At 44.9% G+C, this 20,000-nt stretch overlaps 1 protein-coding gene across 15 annotated transcripts in view; it reads left to right on the top strand.

The window, feature by feature from the left end:
* LOC105889427 (receptor-type tyrosine-protein phosphatase mu-like) overlaps window positions 1–20,000 on the top strand; it is a 133,536-nt gene that overhangs the window by 45,222 nt on the left and 68,314 nt on the right. For all 15 annotated transcript variants that reach the window (XM_031559840.2, XM_031559846.2, XM_031559845.2 and 12 more), the window contains exons 8-11: window positions 7,557–7,880; window positions 10,141–10,250; window positions 13,172–13,373; window positions 14,021–14,123. In XM_031559840.2, the coding sequence (XP_031415700.1) occupies window positions 7,557–7,880; window positions 10,141–10,250; window positions 13,172–13,373; window positions 14,021–14,123 (739 nt within the window). The remainder of the gene's footprint in view (window positions 1–7,556; window positions 7,881–10,140; window positions 10,251–13,171; window positions 13,374–14,020; window positions 14,124–20,000) is intronic.

Raw genomic sequence — 20,000 nt, 5'->3', positions numbered from 1 at the left:
GTTTGTGTGTATGTCTGTGTGAGTGTGTGTGTGTGTGTGTGTGTGTGTGTGTGTGTGTGTGTGTGTGTGTGTTTGTGTGTTTGTGTGTGTGTGTGTGAGTGTTTGTGTGTGTGTGTCTCTGTGTGTGTGTTAAGTCATCTCTCTTCAGTGCTTTCTGGGGCAGTGAATCCACCTGCTCTGCTCTGCTGCTCTCTTCAGATAAAGACACCAGAGACAGCACTAATGACCTGACACACACTTAATAAGTGTGTGTGTGTGTGTGTGTGTGTCTGTGTCTGTGTCTGTGTCTGTGTCTGTGTCTGTGTCTGTGTCTGTATGTTTGTGTGTGTGTGTGTGTGTGTGTGTGTGTGTGTGTGTGTACAACCAATCCCAGCAAGGGAGTGAGAGATGGAGGTGGAGATATAGATGGAAAGCAACATGGCGAGGGAGATAAAGATTAAACTGCCTAAACAGTTAAGGATGTATCTGACCATGAATACAGATATCTCCTTTTTGTGGAGAGGGAGAGAAAGAGGGAGGTAGAGAGAGAGGGAGGTAGAGAGAGAAAGAGAGAGAAAGAGAGAGAGAGAGAGGGAGAGAGAGAGAGATAGATGTGTTTGATAAAGACCCTCTTAGAGCAGAGCTGTGTTGGCCTGCAGTGAATCTGATAAGAGAATCATTCATCGGGCACTGCAGCTGGGTTACACACAGAGCCCTATGTCACTGCCTCACACACACACACACACGCACACGCACACGCACACGCACACGCACACGCGCACGCACACGCGCACACACACACATAGAGAGAGACACACACACACACACACACCCTCATCATCAGCGGTGATGAAAGCGTGAGTGTGTGCTGCTCTCTCCTGTGTGTTGTGCAGGGGGCTTTTCTCAGGGGATGGCCCTCTGACGTCCTCTGAGACACACACATGAAAAGACGTGTGAACACACACACACAAACAGAGGACACACACACACACATACAAGCATGCACTCACAAGTGCATGTACACACACACTCACACACACCCTGTGCAGACTGTTGCAGACATGCCCAATTTGCTCTCATTCATTCGGGAGTCGGGACTAATGACTTTTCTCTGTTTTGGGATTTGGAGAACCAATAAATGTTTCCTCCTCTCTGTCTCACACACACTATATCACATGTATGTTAGATTACCGTACAAACAAAGTAAACATTGGGCCTCATGCAGGAAGCGATATACAAACACATCCTCTTATTTTTGTTCGTACCCACAATTTATTCTTTCAATCAATTAATCAGCAATGGGTTCCAATAGGTCATCGGTTCCCAAACTGGGGTACGCATACCCCCAGGGGTACGCGAAGTGGTTCAGGGGGTACGCGGGGAGAACATTTCCGCGATAACAGAAAACGGACGGAATTCGCAGAATGTACCGTTTGAAACAGAATTGCAACTTTCAGACGGAAACATCATTTTGTGCATCAAAATCACCCAAATTCCCCTGTATTTTGTCCTGCAAGGCTGTATTTCTTTCTTATAAACACAACAACGATCGCAACGATGAACAAGCATTAATTAGAAAACAAAACCACTGAGAAAATGTCACGTCTGTGCTGAACTCCGCTCCGGCCACGCCCCCCTATTCAACACAGACCTCCGTAGCCTGTCAAATGAATTCGCTCTGGAGATTAAATGTCTGAAGGGGTACGGGACTGTAAAAAGTTTGGGAACCACTGCAATAGGTTAACCAATGTTTGCTCATTTCTGCTCTCTTCTTAGGTAATAGAACATTTTATGAGTTGTCAAAAGTACTCTTACCAAGTTAGAAAAAAAACATTTCCACAGTGCATACATTCTTTGTCCAACTGATAAAGGTTTGATGGGCCTTAGAGGGAACAGGAGACGATAACAGGCAGATCATTTAGAAAACATTATTTAAATGTCAAACAGTAATGATGAAAAGCCACTAATAGTCCCATCTAAATGTCAATGTCAAACGATTCAATTAGTACCATGAGAGAGGATACAGGTGATGATTTACCCACTACACTGCATACCAATATGTTCCTTGGAAAAGGGTGTGTGTGTGTGTGTGTGTGTGCGTGCGCATGCTTAAGCATGAGTGTGTGTGTTTGTGCCCTGGTTTGTCTGGTTCCAGGTGATTTTTAAACACAGGTCAATACATTTCAAATCGTGTCTGTCTCTCTCTCACACACACACACACACGCACAGACACACCTGGAATCTGTCAAACCATAGCACACACACGTACATACAGATACACACACACACACACACACAAACACACACACTGTCACACACACCCTCGTCATCAGCGGTGATGAAAGCGTGAGTGTGTGCTGCTCTCTCCTGTGTGTTGTGCAGAAGGCTTTTCCCAGGGGACGGCCCTCTGAGCTCCACACATGAAAAGACGAGTGAAAAAACGGACAGATGAAGAGAGGAGGAGGAGTGGAGGTCAGGATCCCTCCTCTTCCTCTCTCCATCTCTCTCTTCTTTCCAATCTTTTCTTCTCCACTCCTTTCTTCAAAGCGTGGCTCTTGACCCAATGTATCTTTGAAGAGGCAGGAAGGGGAGTTAATTGTTTAGACTTGGCTGTCAAGGTGTGTCGTGTCTGTCACAGACACACACACACAAACACACACACACACACACACACACACACACACACACACACACACACACACACACACACACACCTTCCCTCCATCCCATGTCACCTCTACCCCTGTCATCCTGGATGCTGTGGTGGTTTCATGTCTCTGGTTCCAGTTGCGCTCCTTGTGTAATTTCTCCTCTTTATGGAAATGTAATGAGGTGGAAACAATCAGCATCTGTGGAGGCCATGATGGCTCTGGCAGCCATGGTGTATTATGGAGAACCCAGCAGCATGTGAAAATATGAGGACCTCAACTCATCTCAGAGAAGCAACTGGGGTCAAGAGCAGGTTTAGATGCTCAGGTCAGGACCTCCACACTTAGCATCGCAGAGAAGCAGCTGGAGTCAAGAGCAGGTTTAGAAGCTCAGGTGTCGCTGGTTCTCACAGGTTATGAGATGTTGTGTGCTTGTTTGTGGAATGAGCACTCAAAACTAACAAGCTGACAGGAGACTGTCTGTGTACGTGTGTGTAAACCATTGCTACTGGCTATGACCTGACAAAGGGTATGTGTGTGTGTGTGTGCCTGTCTGTGTGTCCGTGTGTCCGTGTGTGTGTGCGTGTGTGTGTGTGTGTGTGTGTGTGTGTGTGTGTGTGTGTGTGTGTGTGTGTGTGTGTGTGTGTAGAGTTGCCTGTGTGTGTGTGTGTGTGTCGCTGTGTGTGTACTGGCATGGTCATGGCTGTTATTTGATTTGCGTGGTTTGCCAGGCCTCCTCTCCCTCAGCTTTTCAGTGGAGCTCTGCTGAGTGGACTGCTGGCTGCTGATAGTTCCGCAAATAGAGGGATTCCAAACTCCCATTTTCTGGATGGCTCTCCTGTAAACTCACACAATCACTGTGGGTCTTTCTGCGCTCACTCTTGAACTATGCACAGACACACACACACCCACACACACATGCTGTGTTTGCCTCTATCAATCCCTCCATTTCCTTTTGACTATCACACACACCCTCACACACACACACAAACCCTGCGTTTGTATCTATAAACCTCCTCATTCCCTTTGACTATCACACACACACAATCACACACACACACAAATGCACGCATGCACACGCGAACACAAAAACTGTGTTTGCCTCTATCAACCCCCTAATTTCCTTTGACTATCACACTCTCACACACATGCACGCACACACTCGCACACACACACACACACACACATAGTGTGTTTGCCTCTATCAATCCCCCCATTTCCTTTTGACTATCACACACACACTATCACAAACACACACACACACACACACACACACACACACACAGACTAACAATTCTTAAAGGAATGCTTGTATGCCCGACACAACCAGCCCCTTCTCCTCATAGCATGGAGGAAGGGCAGAGAAAACTCAAAGCAACAGATAATGATTTAACAGCATCAGGCTAATTTAGCTTAGCGCTGGAGTTTAGTGCACAGACCGTGCTGGATGAGGCCTTCCAGCTCTGCTCACTGGTAGTTGCAGGCCAGCTGAGGAAATCAATAGCTTTTTAAGTTCTGTTTGATTCTGTTTGAGTTCGGCATGCAGCCTTGTTGTTTTGATGCCTCTGCTGCTATACAAAAAATAATAAAAAAGTAAAAACTATCCAATTAATTTTGTAGTGCAGACATTCTTTGACTACTTTCAGGGTTCCCACAGTCATTGAAATCCTGGAAGTCATGGAATTTTAAAATCCCATTTTCCAGGTAAATTCATTGAAAGTTTTGATGTCATGACATTTCATTATGTTGTATGTAGGTGTAATGAAATGAATTATGTTATTGTACTCTTCCATGGATAATGTTGTGTTGTGCCGTGCTGCTGTGTGATCATTTCCACTTTGTGAAGGACCGACCGGTCCCCCATGTTATTTGGGATGTGGCGACTGGACTTGGTGGTGTAGTGAGGAAGAAGAGTGCAGGAGATGGTGGAGTTTCCGTACAAAAATATATACATTTATTAACAAGGGCTCTATAGCACCCCAACATATGTGCCCATGAAATGAAATAAAAACAAACAAACCAAACATCCCGGCCGTACTCACAGGCACTTCAGTACTCTGCACCCTGGATACCTGCATGTCCTACTTAGGCCCAAGCCAGGCCCCAAACCTAGGCACAGAGACTAACCTTAAGCTAAGTACATATACTGGCCACCTAGCAAATACATACATACACACACAAGGTCCAACACAAGGCACAAAGACAAGGCACAAAGACAAGGCACACAGAACCAGGCACACAAAACAAGGCAAACGGTGTCCACACATCTAGACCCAAAACACTTCTCCTCACATCAGGGAAGTGTTTTACCTTCATGCCTCAACCAGTCCTCTTTGGTGCTCTTTCATGCCTATCTGAAAATGTCTCTCAGCCAGTCCTCCCCTCATGCCAATGAGGCACCTGTTAAAATAGGGCAGCCACTTAGGCTAAATTGGACCCCACCATTGACGTGGGGAGCACAGAACCAACCTTTACAGTGGGGGAGTCAGTGTCTTAAAGGGCCAAAAGCCCTTTTCTTGCTCCAGTGAGAATGGAGGAAATTCCCCTTTCTTACACACTTAAATTGAGATCCTAACTGGCCATTTAGAAAATGAATGGAAGAGGCTGTTGTTTAATTTTCCTTGAACAATTAGTCCCAACCTTTGGAGTAAAGTATGTGCCCGTGTAGGGTCTTTTAAAGTTCATTAAATGTCTCTGACATGGCATGGAAATGTTTTGAAATGAAAGAGTGGTGGGAACCCTGTACCCCATTGATTCGATATCCAGTTTCTGCTCCCTAAAAGAAGCCCAGAGCGCAGTGATGAAGAATTTACTTGGCAAGGGAAAAAAGGGGGAGGGGGTTCAAGAAAGAGGGAGGGTGTGGAAAAGGGAGGGAGGGATGGGGAGAGAAAGAGAGAAGAAAGCAGAGAAAAGGTGAGGAGAGAAATCAAGGAGAGTGAAAATCAATATGTGAGAGAGAAATGAAAGGCTGGATAGAGGGGGGGGAGAGAGAGAGAGAGAGACAGAGAGGGAGAAGGAGAAGGGAGAGAGTATGAAAAAAGAAAGAGAAAATCGATCAGATAGTTTTCTAGATTGTAGGGGGGAGAAAAGTGGTGTGAGGCGTACAGGTCTTAAACTGTCATATTTGTTTCATATTGACCGCACCATCTGAGAGTGCTCTGAGAGGTCTGAAAGGCATGTGTGTGAACATGGAATCTCATAATTCACGCCATTACTTGCACGCACGCACACACACGCACGCATGCACGCATGCACGCACCCACCCACGCACGCACGCGCACACTCACGCACGCATGCACGCACGCACACACACACACATTGTTGCAGTTTACAGTTTTGAGAGGTAAGGAGAGTCGCACCATCTTGTGGCTTTGATGCTCGTCTTGGTAGGAATATTTCCACCCTTTATCCTGGCTGTCCAATGTTATTTATTTATGTTTACATGCTCAGGTGCCGCTGCAGCAGCTGTACCTATAGGCATTCCTTACAGGTTAAGGGCCGCGTGCCATCTGCTTGTTTGTTGAATGAACACTCAGGACTAACAAGCTGACAGCTGGGTGTCTGTGTACGTGTGTGTCAACCATTGCTACTGGCTATGACCTAACATAGGTGTGTGTGTGTGTGTGTGTGTGTGTGTGTGTGTGCGTGTGTGCGTGTGCCTGTGTGTAGGAGCTGTAAGGGAGAGCAGCTGTGGGAAATTGAGCTCTGCCCGACTGTAATAGGAGGGAAAGTGTTAAGTTCCAGAGAAAATGGACTTTGAATTTAACCTGGAATGGAAATTGATCTTATTAATCCTACCCCAGTAGGGACAGAGAGACAGAGAGAAAGAGAAAGAGAGAGAAAGAGAAAGAGAGGAGGGTTGAGTGAGAGGAGGGTCAGATGGGAATGGATGGGAAAGAGAAGCAGTGAAATTCTATTAAAGGAGACATGGTGTGTGCGTGTGTGTGTTTATGTGTCAGGGTGGGGGTTGGGCTTTTGCTATTGAAAGGTGAGACTAGGTCTTGAACAGGAGTAGAGGGAGCATGTGTGTGTGGATGTTACCTGCTATGTACTGACTGGGCCTCCAGGCAGCTCCAAAGGACATTGGTTCCCTGTATAACTAGTTGTTCTCTTGCTGTACGGTCTCATGAATAGAGAGTGAATCAGAGGATGCATTAACCTTTGGCTCTGAATGACAATGCAGCTTTTTAAATGCAGTTAAAAGGCAGTTAATCAGACAGAGCTGGAGTCCGCCTTTATGTGGAGTTATGGGCCCGTGTGCTTCCCAGCATGCACAGTCTTTTCTGGTTAGTGATCAGACTGAGTTATTTAGTGCACCTGCAGACACACAGGACTGACTCTACCGTTTATAGACTGGGAGGAACAATCAGACTGAGAGTCCATGCTTTGTGTGAGATGTAGGTTACTGTCAACAGACTTGTGATGTCTCCCTCTCAGATGCTTCTGGTAGATTAAGTAGTCAAAGGCAAAGGCATATGTCCTTCTCCTCCTCATTCCACCTTGTGAAACACACACAGAAAATAAAGGGGACATTTGAAACTTCAGTCAGCGTTTGGTTTCACAGTGAAATTGTATGTCCATTAGTAGAAAAGAGAGTTAAATATTTAATATTTTCTAATCCTAATTAGGGTTCCTACACTGTTGCTATTTACAACGTGTATTCCTTACATAATAGTATGCAATTGATATAATAGTACCATGGGTTTGTTGTGTTGTTCTAAACACTGTATAATCTTTTTTTAAACACAATATACAAATATAAATACCAAATAACATGTTTTTGAAATGATCCTTTTAAAAATCTATCATCACACTTTTTCTCTTTAATAATTTTTTATATTTATATTCAAATAACTGTCTCGATGGATGTAATTGTTGTGTGCTCTCTTGAAGATTTCTCCTGTCTTGTGCCTCTCTGTCCTCCTGCAGAGCCCATGCAGGGCCCGCGTCATGTGGAGGTGGTGGACGTGCAGGCCAGGCAGGTCACCGTGCGCTGGGAGCCGTTTGGCTACAACGTCACGCGCTGTCACAGCTACAACCTGACGGTGCAGTACCGGGAACGTGTGAGAGGAGGCGCCGGCGAGCAGGAGCAGCAGAACCGGGAGGAGCTGTGCCTGGACACACTGAGCAGCGCACCGCAGCACACCATCCATAACCTCACACCCTTCACCAACCTCAGCCTCCGACTGCTGCTCCGGAACCCCGAGGGGAGCAAGGAGTCTGCAGAGATCCACCTTCAGACAGACGAGGACGGTGAGAACAGAGAGGGAGGAAGGGAGGGATGGGTTGGTGGAAGGCATGGGTGAATGGATGAATGGTTTGGTGGAAGGCATGGATGAATGGATGAATGGGTTGGTGGAAGGCATGGATGAATGGATGAATGGGTTGGTGGGTGGGTAGATGGATAAATGGGTTGGTGAGTGGGTGGATGAATGGGTTGGTGGAAGGCATTGGTGAATGGATGAATGGGTTGGTGGGTGGGTGGATGAATGGTGGTGAGCTGAGAAAGCCAGGGAGGCAGAATCGGTTGATGGATGGATGGGGTGGTGGAATTGTAAATAGACTGATGGTTACCCTGCACCATCCTCGGCCTCAAACTAATCAAACCAACCTGTAAATATGGAGTGGGTGAGGAAAGAGACAGATAGAGAAAGAGATGAATCATCCCCTAGTTACACTAAAGCACCTCAGCTCTCAGGCTGACTAACTGCTGACATAAAAAAGACAAGCCTTTTGGGATGGATGCAATGAGATAGTTCCCCTTTTTGGAGGTGGGGTGCAGAGACATTTCTGTGTTAAGACGAGGCGTTTATCCGTTTCATCTTTGACAATGTAGTTTCTCCGGTGTCCCTGTGGAAGCAGTTGTAGAAGATGAAATCAGTCCCTGCTCAGACACAGAGAGAGAAAGACACACACACACGCACACAAACCTGGCACAGAGACACACAGACACACAGACACACATGCACTGTCTAACACAGAGACATACACAGACACGCACACGCACACACACACACACACACACACACACACACCCACACACACACACACACGTCAGGGCCAAAGGTCTCCCACAGTAATGAGTGAAGGCTCTGTAGGCTTTTACTGACTGAGCTCAGCTTTTTCATTATGGACCCCTCTGATGTTCACAGACACACACGCGCACACACACACGCTTACACACAATCTGGAAAGAAGCCCCGTTATCACTGTTATACGTGTGTGTGTGTGTGAGTGTGTGTGAGTGTGTGTGTGTGTGAGTGTGTGTGTGTGTGTGTGTGTGTGTGTGTGTGTGTGTGTGTGTGTGTGTGTGTGTGTGTGTGTGTGTGTGTGTGTGTGTGTGTGTGTGCATGTTCAGGAGCCCAGGAGAGAAGCCACAGTGGCACATACACACTTGTATTTGAACCGAGAAGAGAGGTGATTAGGAGCATGTCTTGTCACTGTGGCTGCGAAGATTGAAGCATCTATCCATCCTCCTGACGTCGCACCTGAGTGTGTTCTCTCTCTTTCCCCCTCCCTTTTCAAATCTTCCTTTCTTCTTCCCTTCTTCCCTTCGAACCCCGTCCCCCTCCCTCTCAAATTCAAATTCAAAAGAAGCTTTAATGGCATGACCATAATGTTACACAGTATTGCCAAAGCAATTTTGGTTGGGTGTATACACTGTGTTCACAAGATACACCAGAAGGGAAAGGGAGAAGTAGAAAAAATACTATACAAATAATAATCATCAAAGACATCAACAACAAAGATGAACATGAACATATTATGTGAATGTATGGGCTGTCCCTCAGTTTATGGCGGGAAGTCACGTATTGTGGACCGAGGACGGGGCATTCCTCATTTTCTCCAATGAGGCTTGAAAGCATCTCCTCTCAGGGGGGACCTCACCAGTCTTTTGCAAATAGTTTCTCCTATTGTCCTCATATTCTGTGCACTGTGTGAGGAAGTGCAACTGTGTCTCTACTGTTCCTTGATCGCAGTGGGGGCAGTCTGTTTCTCTTGGGCTGACAGGTTTGTCTGTACCTACCCACCTCTATGGCCAGGCTGTGTTCCCTCTCTCTCGCTCTCTCTCTCTCTCTCTGTGTGTTGTTTCTCCTGTTCCTATGCTGAGACTGTCTTGTTTCCCATGTCTCAGGGTCTCTCTAACATTCATACTCATTGTCTCTAAATGCATACTGCTCCCCTGTAATAATTGCTATAAGAGTGGAATTACTACAACATGTTATAGATTGATTGACTCGTGGGGACTTCATTTCCCACAATTACTATGACAGTTATGCACACATACGACACCATCATACACATCCATTTTAATGAGTGAATGTTAAGAACTGAGTTCTCTCAGTTGAATGTGAATGTGGAGAGTTCTCTCACTGTGGCTGTGACATAAATTAAATATTATTTGAATCTCCTGGGGCAGTACCTTTCTCTCCTTTGTTATTCTGTAATGTGATTATCAGAGAAAGTAACCACTATTATTAATTGACTCGTTGTGGACTTCATTTCCCATCAGTCCCTGGTGCAGTGCCTCTGGACTCCATCCAGGCCAGTGCGTATGAGGAGAAGATCATCCTGAAGTGGAGGGAGCCGACTCAGACATACGGAGTCATTACTCAGTATGAGGTGAGAGACAAGGATCAACAACACAGACACCCACATATACACGCCTACACATACGGCCATACGGCCCCCAATGAAAATCAAGTTTTTTGTCTACATGTCCATATGTTTTTTATAGGTAGGCATGACATTTCATTAGGGAAATCAAGTATTTCCACTTTGAAATTGCAGTGTACCAATGACAGTCTCAAAGATACGGAATCAGACAGTCTGTGTTTTAATACGTCACATACCTACAGAACCAATCCCCTCAACTTGCGGAGTGGGGATGTACATCTCATTAGCATAAGGCTATGTTGAAATGAGAGCTGTCGCAGAAGCCAGGTGTAGCATTTGCATATTCATAGCTCCATTACATTACAATCAAATATGGCCATCCAGACCAGTGGTACAGGCAGACAGCTTTAAACTAGCTACTGACTTAAAGAATGTCCTTCATTATGTTGACTAATTGTATTTATGGGTCTTTTATTATCTCTAAGAACAACACAGACACCCACCCATCAGACTACTTGTCTCTCTGGTAAAGCAAGGAAAAGATTGTGTGAAACTACAATCATATCAGACAGAAATCAAAACACAAGCTATATTCAAGCTCAGTATGGCAATCAAGATTGATGCATTGTCTTACAGCTATTATATACATGCTTTTATAACACATGAACCTAATTGAAATATAATGGTGTTGGTTGTCTCTGTTTCAAGTGAGCCCACACTGAATGATCCTCATACTGAGTTTTGGCAAGGGTATAATCTGACCTATGTTCCGTGTGGATGTGCCGGTTTTAATCTGGCCTATGTTCCGTGTGGATGTACCGGTTATAATCTGGCGTATGTTCCGTGTGGATGTACCGGTTATAATCTGGCGTATGTTCCGTGTGGATGTGCCGGTTCTGTGATTCATCAAGGCTGGTTCTGTGTGAGATTTGGGTGCGCTGAGTCTGCTGGTGTGTGTTTGTGTGTGTGTGTGTGTGTGTGTGTGTGTGTGTGTGTGTGTGTGTGTGTGTGTGTGTGTGTGTGAAAGTGATGATGATTATTGTTATTGTTATTATGATTATTATTATGATTACGATGATGATGGTGGTGGTTATGATGATGATGATGATTATTTTATATATATATATATAGTATATATATGTGTATATACAGTATATATATACAGTATATATGTATATATATAATAAATACATGAATAAAAAGTAGACATGAATAAATTACATACATATCCAACCCAGCACACATTTCAAACTTGCGGTGAAATAATTTGTGTTTTTGCTAAAAATGGGAACCCTCAGACCTTAATTTTAAATGGATTAATCTGGATCACACCCACACACACACACACACACACACAAATATCTACTCTCTCACACAACCACGTGCACCCACAACTTCCCCTCACACACGCACACACGCACACACACATACACATACACACACACACACACACAGACATTCCTCCACCCAGAGACTGTTTAGTCCCCAGAAGTTGCCAGCCTTGAAGCCTGAGTCCTGCTCTTTGATTTGACTGTATCAAAGGGACTCAAAGTGAGATCCCAGAGACAAGCTCAGATATCAGCCCCACATCACATCTCACCTCCTCTGCCCCCACCACACTCAGGGTACACGACCATGCTTTCCCCTCAGTTCTTTCTCTTTCTATCTCTCTCTCTCTCTTTCTCTCTCTCTCTTTCTCTCTCTATCTCTCTGTCTCTCTTTCTATCGCTCTCTTTTTCTCTCTCTCTCACCTTAGTGGCTTGGGCTCATTGTGATGGCTGGTCTGAGCTCCTGCTCTCTTTCTTCTGTTTTGAGAGAAAATGAACACAGTGAAGACAGTTGACAGGTCACAACACTTTTAGACCAGTGAAGGTTTATCAGCCTTAACCTTTTAGCTGGGTTCTACTCATGTGTGTTGAGCACACACTGACATATGGACCATTATGAACTCTATCATATGAGAACTGAAGTATGAAAGAATTTAGTTTTAAATGTCTATGTTAATTTCTACGTTCCTGCCCAATCTTACCCCCTCTTCATTTTCCTCATACGGAAGGATGGCCATGGCAAATGGACCACAGAAGATGCATCTTAAATTAATTTAACCAGAACCCTTAGAGCATACATTTCATTGTGACTATTTTTTTAATTTAGTGCACAATCAGTAATGTCACACTGAATACAAATGAATCATTCAAATGCAAAAGCTGATATGTCGCGTGAAAGGCTTGCTAAGGTTGCATTTTTAACTCTATATCCCACTTCATTTAAAACTTTGTTTCTTAATTAATCCGGTGGCTTTTATCTTTAAGTGTTGTTTTTTTTTTAATTAAGACAAATCCTGCAACCACTAGTGTGCCGGAATTAAAATAATAATCACCCTTTCAATTGGCTGTTGAAATGTTGTGATTATTGGATTTGGAAGCGTAGCCTATGACATTTTGTGATTAAGAGCCATATGAAGAGCTCCTTGAAACGCTGAGGAATTAGAAGGAAGCTGAATTCGCTGGCCTTTCAAAAGGAGGCCCCTTTGTGTTTGCTAATTAGAATTATATTGGAGCACTTTGATTGGAGGCAGAATGAAAGTGTGTTTATAAGTGGGCTTTATAGATAGGCTCAATTATGGTCAAGTAAAAAAGCCTTTCAGGAAGCCCTTCCTGCCTTCCTCCTCTGATGGCCCTTGGTGGTAAAAGGCTCAGAGAAGGAAGTGGTGCAGACTCACACTGCATGGCTTAACAGTATTTGCATGTTTGAAATGGTTGAAAAGGTCAGTCCTAATTACCAGTCCTCACTTTTAGTGATTGTCTTTTGTTAAGGAAGAAGTAGTGAAATAAAATAAGGACTGAGAAAACATCAGGGCGTTATGACACCTCCGGGCCTGCAGGGCGTCAGTATTGAGCTGACTGTTGTGTGTGTGTCTCCCTCAGATGTCCTATAAGGCAGTGAGCTCTTTCGACCTGGGGCTGGATCTGTCCAATCAGAGCGGCAGGGTGGTTAAGCAGGGCAATGAGACGTCCCATGTGTTCCTGGGGCTCTACCCCGGCTCCACCTATTCCTTCACACTGAGAGCCAGCAGTGTCAAGGGCTACGGGCCCCCCGCCATCACCCAGGCCACCACACGCATATCAGGTACAGTGAGGACCAGGAGAAGCACAGACACACATGCACTCATATATCAGGAAGAAGCACAAAAACTTGTACGAATAGGCACATACACACAAATACACTCACATATCAGGAAGAAGCACAAACACTTGTACAATCATTTGCACACACACACACACACACACACACACACACACACACACACACACACATGCTCTAAAATCAGTGATTAGAAGGCAAGGAGCCTGGATTCTAGAGAAAAGTGGTGAATTTTAAATGGGTGTGTGTGTGAGTGAGATAAAGGCTAACAGAAAGAGTGTTTGAAGTTTCTGATTATGAAGACAGGGGGAGGTGACAACTCAAAGAGATTCAACTAAAGACTCCTTCACAGTCACTGACTTAGGGATGTGAGAGTGTGACAATCAAAGAGGACAAAGAGACAGAGCAAATGTGAAGTATAGAGAGGGAGAGAAAGAGTTAGAGAATAAAGAGAAATTTGAGTGTTTTTTTTTTTACGATGGAGTGGCTTCTGTGAGTTTGTGTTCAAAAGAAATACACTAGACAGATAGAAAAGGGATATAGAGAATAAAGCTATATATGTTTTTACTGAGGGATGTGTGTGTGTGTGTGTGTGTGTGTGTGTGTGTGTGTGTGTGTGTGTGTTTCTACAGCTCCTTCTATGCCTGCCTACGATCAAGAGACGTCCATCAACCAGACTGACAGCACTGTGACTATTCTCCTAAAGCCAGCCAAGAGCAGAGGAGCTCCAATCAGGTACACACTCACACACACACACACACACACACACACACACACACACACACACACACACACACACACACACACACACACACACACACACACACACCATGTACACATTCTTTCACACGTACTCCTACCCCTCAGCCATGAGCCAAGTTTAATTATTAGTGATATTTCCTAACAAAGACTTTGTGTGATCATTGCTCCTGTTAATTGGCTAAACATGAAGAGAAAAGAAAACATCAGTGGCCCAATTTCACTGATTAGAGCCAAGCAAATCTTTGTTTTGATGTGCAAGTTTGATATTTAGTGTTTTGTAGATGAACTGTAAGATTTGGATTATGTTGTTCTTTTGTACAATTGGTGAATGTGTGTCTGCGCGCACACGCGGGCGCGCGTGTGTGTGTGTGTGTGTGAGAGAAGGAGAGAGAGCAAGAGAGAGAGAGAGACAGATAGACAGAGACAGAGACAGAGACAGAGACAGAGACAGAGACAGAGACAGAGACAGAGACAGAGACAGATAGAGACAGAGGAGTCCTTAACCAAAAGTCCACCTCTCTGTTCATAAGAGACATGGTCAGCAATTGCCCTCTGATCGCTTTCCTTGTTCTCTGGTCCCAAGTCCCAGGCAAACACTTAGAGCTCAGTGGCTTTTCAACCACACACACACACACACACACACACACACACATACACACACAGACAGACACAAACACACACACACCTACACACACACACATACACACACACTTGGGAACACCTGTGGGCCACTGGAGCTCTCCGAGGTTCTGAAAATGTCAGTGTGCTAGTGCTTACTGTTGGGGTCCTTATGTAGGGGTGCTCTCCATGGTACTGATGCTGCCATGCTCTGTGGGGGAGCCATGCTGCACAACAGTATACACAGCTCCTAATATACATTTAATCCAACACAAACTCAACATTTTCCAAATAAACTCTATGTAGGTTATATGAGTTTACATTGATCATTTCTGTTTAAAAATAAACATGAATTAGTGGAGTGTATGACTGAGTTATTTGAGCCGTCCTTGTCTGATTGGATGTGATGGAGGAAAATCCAGCAGCCAGCCAACATCTCAAAGGACAGATGGGTCCCTGCATCAGTCACACTTATCTGACATGTTAATGGATTCCCAACATTATTTTAAAAGCTTCACACGGCAAATATCCATTCACTGTCTTGACAGCAATGTAACGAATGCCAAGAATGTGAGCCAGCGCTCTGTGTGTGCATGTTTGTGTGTGTGTGTGTGTGCGCGCGCGCGTGTGTTTGTGTGTGCATGCGTGTCTGTGGGTGTGTGTGTATGTGTTCCTGTGTATTTGTATTTGTGTTATCATACTTGGCGTACTTGGTCTAATTACCGTAATAAAATATCTGCTCTGAAACCAATGCTGGCTTGTTGGCATGTTGGCAGCTGCAGTGCTGAAACAGAGCCTCAGATCAGAGCCTTCATGTCCAGAGGGCATATGGAAAAGGGAACAAGTGTTGTCAATTTAAGAGGGTTAAAACATGCCAGTCATGTCACATCACATCACTACAGAGAGAGTTAGGAACAGGCCAGAACTCTCCCTCACACACACACACACAGGTTTACTATTCATTTTGGACTAATATGGATGTGTGTGTGTGTGTGTTTACTTGTGCGTGTGCGTGTGCATGTGCATGTGTGTGTGTGTTCGTATGTCATAGTGACCCCTCAATTGGATTGGATTAAATGACCATCCAGTGAAGGGGAATAGTGCAGAGAGAGAGAGGAGAGAGAAAGACATGTATGCATACCTGATGGGTCTCCTCTCTGAGCTGGGTTCTGTGCAAAGTTTCCTCCTTGTGCTTGCTCTAGGGGTTTTAGGTCTTGGGCTCTGTAAAGCGCTTTAAGACATTGTCTATTGTTAATGCTGCTATATAAATTAATAAAATTGAATTAAATAAGAGATAAGAGATGGAAATGGAAGAGAGGAAAAAGAGAAAGTGAAACCATGGAGATGAAGGTGTGATGTAGAATCTGCTCTCTTAGCAAAGCTCAGAAATGGAGTGGGGGCATTCAAGTAGTCAGCGGTAACGGGTTGCCATGGCATTGGTAGCTCAGTGGTGAGGATAATTGGTGTCAGATGAGGGAGAGAGACTCTGTCAAGGCCACAGGTGGTGGCCTCCAACTCCAGCAAGTCCCTCTCAACTTTTTCATTAAAAAGCCTATCAGAGGGTTGCCGCAACCTCTCTTTCTCTCTCTCTCTCTCTCTCTCTCTCTCTCTGGGTCAGTCTCTCTCTCTCTCTGCCAGTCTCTGTCTTTGTCACTCTCTTTGTCTCTGCCAGCCTCTCTCTCTTTTCTCTTTCCAATTTCTCTACCCTTATCTCTCTCTCACGCCCTTCTCTCTCTCTAACTCAGAGACTCTACCATTCTCTATCTCTCTCTCTCTCTCTCTCTCTCCCTCTCTCTCTGTCCCTCCCTATCACTCTCCATCACTTCTTCTCTCTTCAGCTCTTCTCCCTGGTGGGTCTCTGAGATGCATGTGTCAGGATGAGCTGCAGTCACAGATTTTAATCAATTAGTTATCTGACCTGTGGGACTCGTGATGGAGGCAAGCCAAGAAGCAGGAGACGGATAGAAAGAGAGAGGAGAGAGATGGGGGAGCATGGAGTCAGAGGGATAGGGGAAGACAGAGAGGTGTTGATAGAGAAAGCGCTAAGCAGAAAGCCACAGGAGATACTTGGAGGGGAAGGAAAGAAGACAGGAGGAGAGAGAATGCAGACAGGAACAGATGGGGGAAGAGAGAAACTGAGGGATGGATGGAGTAATAGAATGAGGGAGAGGTAGAGAGCAGTATAAAAATTGGATGGAGAGCAAGTGCATGTTTTATCCTCCCTAAACGCTCCTCCATACTAAAGACCCCTTCTGTAGCCCCCCACACTCCCAGGAGAACCCAGGGTGATCTGTAGGGGCAAAGGGAAGGGGCTTTAAAATGCCACCGTGTCAAGAACAGGAGCCACTTCATTCATCACCACCTGCATTACATTCACATTCATACGCTTCTCATACTGCCATTAATCACTGCCATAGTAATACACTAATTCTGTCTTAACGTCTCATTAAGACATCAAAGACAACAGCTCACTCACTTACTGCACTTACTGCAGCTAGGCTTTGGAAGTAGAGTTTAAGCTGTGAACGTGCTTATAAGCTGTTGCTGTTAATGTGAGTTAGGGTTGTTTAGTTAGTTGTTTACATATTTGCTTGTTTATTTGCTGTCGCTGTTGTTTTTGTGTTGCTTATTTAGCCGCATGTTACACTTCATTGAGCAGATGATTAAATGAGACATGTTCTGAGGTGTGTGTGTGTGTGTGTGTGTTTGTGTGTGTGTGTGTGTGTGTGTGTGTGTGTGTGTGTGTGTGTGTGTGTGTGTGTGTGTGTGTGTGTGTGTGTGTGTGTGTGTGTGTGTGTGTGTGTGTCCATTTTCATGTTTGATATGGGTGGGTGGTTGCTGACAAACAGATGACAAACATGACAGGAATAATTAGACAAAACACAGATTACTCACCTCCATTAGAAATTGCACACACACAAAAAAAAAACAGACTTGTTCCAGTCTGCTACCCACAGGTGGTGTTATTAGGTGAAGTAGCGTGGTGGATTTGATTTCCTCTGCTGTCGTGTGGATGTGTCAAGGGTGCGTTGTATAAGTCTGTGAGGTGGCAGTTCAGACTCAGCCGTTATCTGGAGTGTGAAGGTCACGCTGTGACTAACTATTATCAGGGGTAATAAAGTTATCGTCACACTTTTTATCCATCTGCCCTCCTGTCCTCATCAAACTCTTCAGTGTAATCCTCCTAAACAAACTTTGTCTGTCTGTTCAAACAGCCCTCAGAGCTACAACCATCTCAAGCAGATGCTATGGAAATCCAAGCAGCATGGATCTCTGATCTGATGATAGTTTGATATCCGGGAAGAGGGTCCCCAGGCAGTAGTGAATGTGCTTTAGTTTTGGTGCATGATCCCTGGTGTTGGTAAACGTGCCCAGACCACATAACCAGGCTGTTCTGAATGTACCCACGCTGTGTTGAACCTACCAAGGCTATGTCCCCTAAGTCCCCTGTTCGCCTCAGGGTGTGGAGAGGAGAGGGGAGAGAGGGGACCATAGTGGCTGGATGAGAAACTTAACTCTGGGGCAAAGCTGAAGCAGAAGCCTCAGCTGCCTGGAGCTGCTGGAGATGGATCTGTAATGCCTTCAGGAGAGACTGTGTGTGTCTGTGTGTGTGTGCGTGCGTGCGTGCGCGTGTGTGTGTTACACAAAGACAATTACATACACAAACACACACACACACACACACACACACACACACATGAAGGTATGATAGAGAAAGTGAGAGAGAGAGAGAGAGACAGAAAGGGCTGTGAAGATAAATGAGTGAGGCTCCAAAACTTAGAAAATATGGAGTTTGTGTTTTAAAAGCTCAAATACAAAAGGTGGAAAGGATGATTTAGTCTCCACAGAAACATCCCCATTCATTTAGGGTGTCACACACACACACACGCGCACGCACGCGCTTTTTTTCTATTGTGAAGCACAGAACAGCTCTTTAAAGCCCCTTGTGATCATGCCAGTCTCACTCCTTAGCAGTCTCACCCTCAGCAGTCTCACTCCTCAACAGTCTCACCCCATAGAGAGTGCATAGAGAGTGCATAGAGAGAGCAAAGATACAGCATAGAGAGAGCAAAGAGAGTGTAACGTGCCTAGCTCACAGGCATTAACATAAAGGGGAGGCCACGCAGAATTTATGATATAATAATACGTTATTTTATTAAGGGTTACAAGTATATATTTATCGGAAAATGTGTGGTGAATGTCAGTTTTGTGGAGAGAAACAAAAGATGTAAGGTAAAGTCAGTTAAATGGTAATATAAAGCAAACGACGACGAGAATCCAAAAGACGACGAGTATCCACAAATCCAATTCCTATCCAAACACCAACGACCAATCCAAAACTCCAATCCAACTCTCTCCCGAATGCAGTCTGATCAGGGCTTTTGTAGCCCATCCAATCACTGCTACACCTGTTTCCAATCACCTGCTACACCTGTGTCCAATCACCTGCTACACCTGTTTCCAATCACCTGCTTTACAGAGCATTCACACGCTTCCGTTGGAATGCATTGATCCGTCAGGGTTGACGAACTGAATTATGGCTCCGTTGGGTTCCCGTGCGTTGCGTTTCATGCTTTGCTTGCAGCAAGAGTTGAAGAATGTTCAACTTTTCGAGAGGCAATGCATGCGTCAGCCAATCAAATTGCCTTTCATGCATAACTGACAGCACAGGCGCTAGCCAATCAGATCCCGTATATGCTCACGTCTAGAAAGCGGCAAGCTCAAAAAAAAAAAGATGGCGACCAAACTCCGTAGATTTGTACCCAAAAGTTGTTTGTTTGACTTTTTTTTGCTTAGATTTTTTAAAAGTTACCGAGAAATATACACTGTACAATGTAAAAAACCCTTTATTGTAACTGAAAAATACGTCTGATAGGATTTGCGAGGTGTGTGAGCACCCTTCCTAATGTTAGCATGCTACTGCTTACAAGGTAAGCAGCTTGCTAGTGGCGTGATTGGTTTGTTGACCTGTCAATCTCACTATAACGTCTCTGGTATCAACAGAACCCCATGCGCCAGACTCCTCCTCCGCCATCCGTTGGCGCAACGCATTCCAACGGAAGCGTGTGAATGCTCCGTTAGAGAGACAGAACAGGCATGCAAATATCATGGGGGCGGGGCCTAGACCCACCAGGGTCGTAACAATAGAGAGAGCAAAGAGAAAGCATAGAGAGAGCATAGAGTGGCAAAGGCAAAGTGCTGTCTTTGTCTGCTCTGCTGATGTTTTGTAAA

Source organism: Clupea harengus, chromosome 22 (genome assembly GCF_900700415.2).
Source record: "Clupea harengus chromosome 22, Ch_v2.0.2, whole genome shotgun sequence".
NCBI classification, from domain to species: Eukaryota; Metazoa; Chordata; class Actinopteri; order Clupeiformes; family Clupeidae; genus Clupea; species Clupea harengus.
Note: the sequence above shows the minus strand (reverse complement) of the source record. Positions and strands in the feature narration are given on the sequence as shown.